The following is a 7,461-nucleotide window of genomic DNA, read 5'->3' as shown; positions in this document are numbered from 1 at the left end:
TGCGTATTTCCTGCTGTTACTGCTGTTAATAGACATGAAATGTATATGGGTCAAACGGATCATCCATGAACTGATGTTAAAAGGTCAAATGCACTCAAGAATCCTACAAAAAGGGGTGTTAGTATCCTAGTGGGTAACACGCTTGCCTATGGACCAGAAGACCCAGGTTCAAATCCCACTTAATACCATTGTGTCATTGCTTAATACCACTGGTTCATAGGCGAGTGTGTTACCCACTAGGCTACTACCACCTCCAGGGCAACAGGTGTCTCCAGGGGGACTGTCCCTCTAACTACTGATTGTAAGGCGCTCTGGATAAGGGCTGTAAATGCTGTAAATGTACAAAAAAAAGTAACAAACATTAAGAAACTTTTAACCTGATTTCACAGACAAGAGTGACTGGTCCTGGTTTTAATGTCCTTCAGCTTGTCCTGCTTCTGTATATCATCATTGTTGCTGAGTGTCAGTCACCTCTCAACCCTAGATGGGGACGTGACAGTTACAAATTCATGGATGTTCTGTTTTGCATGTGTGTAAGAGTGAATGTGGAACTCACGCAAACCTGCCTCACACACACCTGTCCTGAGGTGAGCTGAGACTCGTTTTTAATAAAATGATGGACAGTATGTGGTGTGCGTGTGGTGTCGGTATATAAGCCTCACTGAGTGTGGATCAGATGATTCTAACAGGACGATTAGAGAAGGACCCTCTAGTCCAGCACACAGGTGAGAAACGCACAACATTTTTGTAAAGAGATTCAACTATAGAGCAGAAAATAATTGTCTTTTATTGTCACTATACGCATGTACAATGAGTTTAAAAGCTACTCCTTCAGAACAGACATGTATGTAGAAAATATGGTTGTACAAAAACACAAAATACAATAATGTGTCAAAGTGACAAGCGACAGCACAATATACATATGGGCAGAATAAATACCTGAGAAGAGTATCTGTGTGGGCTGCACATTATGGCACATTAGATTAATGCACATTGTTTTCACAGTTACAATGAACGTGTAGTTAGTAGTGGATGTAGGACAGTGAGAATAATGATATTGTATAAAGATATTGCACTGTTTTTCATTTCTAAATAAATATGAATAGTTATATTGCGTGGCTGGAGGGTAAAAGGAAGTTCAGGGGTTCGACCTTAAGACTGTGTAGTCAGTGCATGTATGAGTAATTATGGCTTTTGGGAAAAAAGCTGTTCTTGAGTCGGTTTGTCCTTGCTGTGATGCACCTGTACAGAGTCAGATTCAGTCAGAAAACCTGCTGCTGCCGACAGAAACATGGAGGGGTAAGCCTGTGACAGGAGGGGTAAGGACCAGGGAAAACGGGGAGTTCCAGAACTGAACTCAGGACAGCTGGCTGATATTCAACAACTCCAATGATATATAGAAGCAGAACAAACTGAAGGACCTGAAAACCAGGATCAGTCTCGTGGTGGTGGGAAATTTAAACAAAAGCATGAAAAAAGCCTCCAGAGAGTAATTGGTATAGAATATTTTAAGCAAAAATATATCTCTACACAAACAAATCACTCGGTTTAACTCGGTTGAATGTATTCTAGTGAGACCCTGATTAATGAAGCAAAAGTGAGGTTGTTAGTGAAGACCCGCCTTGATGAGTGCTCTGTCAGTTTGCAAAACAATTTGTGGTTTGTTATCCTATTTCTAATTATAAAAAATTAAGTAAAAAAGGATTGCATCAGCACTTTGCACATTGAATTGCCAATTGCAAAATGTAAAATCAAATTAAATGCTCAGATTGAATATTGAATTGACAATTGCATGCTCTGTTTGAATATTGCATTGCCAATTGTCAAATGAATTGCCAATTTGAATATTTTTGACCAGTGAAAAAAAAAAAACAGTGTTTAGTCTAGAAAAAAAATCAAACCCTGCTGATTTTGTAAGTTTTCCCCATAACAAAGAAAATATAAGTCTATTTCAATGGTAGGGTAACGCCCTGTGGCCGTCACAGCAGGTGCACAAACACCTGATTATGGAGTCCTGATCCATACCAGCTGACACCAAATAGGCTTAATGGACTCTTAAAACTCAAGAAGCAAAACTAAGATATTGCTGCCACATTAATGTGGACACAAGCACTTACCATTGTGTTTATGTCAGTCCATGTCATCTCAGATAGACTCCTTAAGGATTGTTTTTGTTCTCCCTTGTTTTTGACCTTGTGCCGTTTCTTTTGTTACTATTCATTAAATTTCTTTTTGTCACAATGTCCACAATGTCTTTCAAGATATCATGGGGAGGTGAGACATCTGTCCTCTCTAGGGTAACCATAGGGGTTCAACAAGGCTCTGTCGTTGGCCCCCTTCTATTCTCAATATACACTCACTCACTTGGTCACATCATCCAATCACATGGCTTTTCTTATCAATTCTTAAGCTGATGACCCCCAGCTCTATTTGTCTTTCCCACCAGAAGATTTCACTATTGCGACAAAATCTTGGCCTGTCTCTGAACCTTTCCAAAACTGAGATTCTGATATTCCCGGGCAACAACTCCCCTCAGCAAAACCTCTCAATTCAAATTGGCTCGGTAGTGTTAACACCCACAGTGTCTGCAAAAAGCCTTGGAGGTTGGATTGACGACAAACTGAGTTTGAACCATCACATTGCTGGGATTTGAACCTGGGTCTACAACAGTCGCAAGATCGGCCTTTTCTCAACAGGCTACGTATAATGGTCATCTCTAGATTCCACTATTGTAACTCTGGCTGGAGCCTCTGCAGTCACCATAAAACCACTCCAGATGGTCCAAAATGTGGCAGCCCCCCTCATCTTCAACCAGCCGAACTGTCCTGGAGGTGGCTACGGATTTTCTTTCCATGTGCTGACTTTGCTCCTCTAAGGTCTTAAGACAGTTTGGCTCTTGCTGTTCTTTGAGCAGTTAACGCACCTCTGCAGTCATCCACAGCTTCTGGGTGGATCTTGTGGTGAGGACTTGAAGACTATAATTCCATCAATGGATTTGCTGATATATCTGGATTTGCTGATATATAGCTGATATTTCAACACCACCAGTGGGTAAAAGCCAAATTCTGTAACCAAGGTGAGGCTGTGGAAGACTGTTATATATCACAAGTCATATATCATAACCAGACTGAACACAGCAACAAGATATAAGTCCATTTACCTTTGAAAATCTGTATATATCCAGCAGTGCCATATCCAGCAGTGCCATCAAGTAGAAGGTAGACCCTTCTACTTGTCTGGCCTAAAGTGGTCTTCATGGAGGAGTTTCAGACTCCAACATGGAAACAAGGCCAAGTGTCAGAATCAGAATCATGTTTATTGGCCAAGTAAGTGCAAGCACATACAAGGAATTTGATGCCGGTAGATGGTGTCTCTCAAGTACAAGGCTTCTACAAGGTCTGCAGGCTTCTATAACGTCTGCCAAAGGGCAGCAGGTCAAAGAGCCTGTGACCAGGGTGTGAGGGGTCTGAGATGATTTTCCCTGCCCTTGTCCTGGATCTGGAGAGGTACAGGTCCTGGATGGAGGGCAGAGGGGCACAGGTGATCCTTTCTGCTGACTGTACAGTCCTCTGCAGTCTGATCCTGTCCTGTTTAGTGGCTGCTCCATACCAGGTGGTGATGGAGGATCACAGGACAGACTCAATGACTGCAGTGTAGAACTGGATCAGCAGCTCCTGTGGAAGACTGTACTTCTCCAGTTGCCTCAGGAAGTACATCCTCTGCTGGGTCTTTTTGAGGATTGAGGAGATGTTGGTCTCCCACTTCAGGTCCTGGGAAATGGTGGTGCCCAGGAACTTGAAGGTCTCCACAATAGACACCGGGCTGTCTGATATGGTGAGGGGGAGCATCTCTACAGTCTTAAGCGTGTTCAGCTCCAGGTTGTGTTGACTGCACCAGAGTACCAGCCGCTCAACTTCCTGTCAGTATGCAGACTCATCACCATCCTGAATGATCCCAATGACTGTGGTGTCGTCTGCAAACTTCAGGAGTTTTACAGTTGAATTTCATGGAGGTGCAGTCGTTGGTGTACAGGGAGAAGAGCAGTGGGGAGAGGACACATCCTTGAGGGGCACCAGTACTGAGGGATCGTGTTCCAGAAGTGATCTCCCCCAGCCTCACTTGCTGCTTCCTGTCTGTCAGGAAGCTGGTGATCCACTGGCAGGTAGCAGGTGTGTGTCTGTGTGAACTATGAAAACAAAGGAATATCGGTGCAGGGAAATGGCAGCAGGTACCCAGGACTGATGAGTGAAAATTTAAAATATCAGGATATAGAAGAAAAGGAGTTTGTTCATGAAAGGCCTGGATTGTGGAACAACAATGAATGTATCATGAAACGGTGTCGCATGCTGGAGATTCCTTTAAGAGTTTGGGGCTACATTTCAGCAAATTAAGCTGGAGATTAGGTCAAGATTAATGGCATCCTCAATGTTGAGAAATTCGGGTAGATAGTTTTTCATTGTTGTGTTTGCAGACATTGAAACTGAGAACTTCCCAGCCTGTAGGGGGTGTATGAGGAAGGGAAAAGAAAAGGGAATTTGAAGAGAAAGAAGAGAAGAACAGAATAAAGACCAAGAACGTGGTTATGACTGTTCGTCTGTCTCTCGTGTGATTTGGTTAAGACACCAACATCATAATGATGCAACACCATCAGAAAGACATGTAACTGGTCCTAAATGTAGCAGGACAACTAGTCTAAACATACATTGTATAGAAGAACAAGGATGTTTGAAAGTGATGATACGACGCTGATCTCAACATCATATAGTCTGTCTGGGATTATATGAAGAGACAGAAGATTCTGAGGAAACCTGTGGTCAATCCTCCAAAATGATTGGAACATTTTTGTTCCTTCAAAAACTATGTGAAGATAGAACAATTGATGTTTTCAAGGCAAATTTTAATTATTAAATTTAGCTTAAATTTACATTTGTCTTCTGTATCTTTACTGTACATAAAAAAAACATTAACACTTAATTTTGAAAGCATATTTAGGTTAATTAGGTTTAATTTGTCACACATGCCTTAATGATAATTAACTACGGGCTTAATCTGTATTTTTTATCCCAGCAGGATCTACATTTTCTCTGCACCACGATGGCTGATTTTTCCCCAAAAACCGTCTCCATCATCGATGCCAACTCTATCCCAGCCCTTCCCGGTGCTGATAACTCCTCATTAGACAGCTGTGCTTTTAGTAATGATATGGAATACTTCAAGATCTCCATAGAAATATTATCTGGTTTTCTGGGATTCCCAGCCAACCTGAGGGTGTTGTGGATCCTTCTGTGGGCCCGGGTGGAGCGATTGACCTCTGACCTCTATACTGTCAGCCTAGCCTTCATGGATGCAATGAACTGCTTGTGTCTCACAATTACCATAACAATATATGATTCTGAGACTGGCATTTTTTATTTTTATTTTTTTTATTTTGTTTACTACCTGAATGAGTTGGGCGTGCCACCTCTCCTTGCCTGTATCTGTTTGGACCGTTACGTAGCGGTCCTGCACCCGACCACCTTTTTGCGTCTCCGTGACAACAAGCTAAGGATCCTCACCACCGTGGTGATATGGTCCTGTGCTCTGTCCTACGCTATATTTAACTTAACAGATGACAGTGTAAATGTGAATTATTACATCACTTTCACGGTTTTCATTGTTTGCTTCCTCCTCATCATCTTCTGCAACCTGTCGCTGCTCAAAGCCCTGATGGACTCTGGCCCCGTGGCCCGCGACAGCATGCACCCTGTGAAGAAGAGAGCCTTCATCACTGTGCTCATCATCTTCATGATCATCACTGTCAGCTTCCTCCCTGATGTAATCTTATATATTTTTAACATGTTTACTATTTATTTTGACAATTTTATTATTGACCCCTGTGTGTTACCTGCATGCATGGCCTTATTTGTCCTCAGAAGTGCCCTTCAACCCCTCTTCTTCCTCTACCGTGCCAGAAAGCTGCCCTTCATGTCCTCCACCAACTCCAACATTGTCTGTTGCTCTGGAAGTTAAAAAAAAATCACAAGCTTTGATTGTGAAGTCATTGTCATTGTAATACCCACTAGGCCAACATGTTGCCCTCTCTGTTGTCACTTGCTAGTCCAGTCTGCCTTTCTTGGGTCACGTGGTTTCAGCTGAGGGTCTTCTGCCTGACAAGGACCATATATACATGATGTTTCTACCTTGCGCTCTTTCCTGCCGTCCTAATTACGTCACTGTGGTTTGAGATTGCTTGCTTACGTCAGTTTGGACACAAATTGCAATGGACTGCTGCAGAATAGGATAGATTTGACCAGGTAAAGGACATGATATCAGTCAGCCCTGGCCTGTCTGTCTTTGACTCCACCCTGCATACTATTGTTTCTATGTTTGGTTCAGACTACAGCCATGCTGTATTGTCTCAAATGGACTTGGATGGTGTGGAACGGATTGTGGCAAAATGAAAATATGCTATAATTGAGATGGAAGCCCTTGCTTGTGAGCGTGGGCAATCGAGAAATGGCACACATACTTGTGGGGTCCACTGCATGTTCCCAAAGGTCACAGGTGATCCTCAGATCCTTTGCACGCTCACAAAACGCTACGTGATGGAACAAAAATCCTGAGTGATGGGAAGACCTGGAATGCTACTCACCTCACTGCCTTTGCAGACAGTACTCCGAACTGGCCGTGGACAATAACCCAGTAGAGAGTACACCTGCATCCCAACCTGCAAGGAAGTACATAAAGTGAGTTGCAGATCCTTCGCTTCCTGTACCGTGTTGCATGTCTTAAGTAAATGTCTGTTTTAACATCTACCCAAGATTTACCGTCCTGTGCCACCCAATCACAACACAACAGAGTATATTTTGTGCTGGATCCAGTGCTGCTTTACTCACCGCGTAGTAGTAACATGATAAAGTAATGATGAAATGGCAGTACAGTGAGTTTGCACAGTGTTTGTAGAAGAGGAAATGTTGCCAGGCAGTCGCATGACCAGTGATTAAAATGCGAAAGTGCCTTAGCATCTAAGACTTGGCAAGATACGCATACCGTGAAGGTGATCGGTTATTGTCAGTGTGAAACTGTCCAGCACAGCACATGGTTACACAACAAAATGTATACTCCACATTTAACCATCACCCTTGGTGCAGCCATGCAAGGCTGAGTAGTGTGTGGGGACGGTACTTTGATCAAGAGGACCTCAGTGGAACCTAGTCAGTTAAAGTGAAGTGATTGTCACATGTGATACACAGCACACGGTGCACACAGTGAAATTTGTCCTCTGCGTTTAACCCATCACCCTAAGTGAGCAGTGGGCATCCATGACAGGCACCTGGGGAGCAGTGTGTGGGGACGGTGCTTTGCTCAAGAGGACCTCAGTGGAACCTTGTCAGTTTGGGATTTGAGCCCTCAAACCTGTGGTTACGAGCCCGCTTCCTTACCCACTAGGCCACCATGTTGCCCTGTCTGTCGTCACTTTGC

At 43.3% G+C, this 7,461-nt stretch overlaps 1 protein-coding gene across 2 annotated transcripts; it reads left to right on the top strand.

Annotated features, from left to right (window-relative positions):
* The first annotated feature begins 618 nt into the window (after positions 1-618).
* LOC114785821 (proteinase-activated receptor 3-like) lies at positions 619-6,026 on the top strand. Of its 2 annotated transcripts, none has more exons than XM_028972447.1 (2): positions 619-725; positions 5,071-6,026. In XM_028972447.1, exon 2 carries the CDS (start codon positions 5,095-5,097, stop codon positions 6,007-6,009), a length of 915 nt encoding a protein of 304 aa, XP_028828280.1. In that variant the 5' UTR covers positions 619-725; positions 5,071-5,094; the 3' UTR covers positions 6,010-6,026. The 2 variants fall into 2 exon arrangements, with proteins under 2 accessions (XP_028828280.1, XP_028828281.1); XM_028972448.1 differs by having other exon boundaries at positions 624-725; positions 5,068-6,026.
* Positions 6,027-7,461: the final 1,435 nt, after the last annotated feature.

The sequence above is a fragment of the Denticeps clupeoides genome, chromosome 3, assembly GCF_900700375.1.
Source record: "Denticeps clupeoides chromosome 3, fDenClu1.1, whole genome shotgun sequence".
Taxonomy (NCBI): domain Eukaryota; kingdom Metazoa; phylum Chordata; class Actinopteri; order Clupeiformes; family Denticipitidae; genus Denticeps; species Denticeps clupeoides.
The sequence above is the reverse complement of the archived record's forward strand: the minus strand, read 5'-3'. Positions and strand labels throughout refer to the sequence as shown.

Bases quoted from the DNA above. Each gene is read 5' to 3' on its own strand.
- LOC114785821 (XM_028972447.1), top strand. From the start codon at position 5,095: ATGGCTGATTTTTCCCCAAAAACCGTCTCCATCATCGATGCCAACTCT.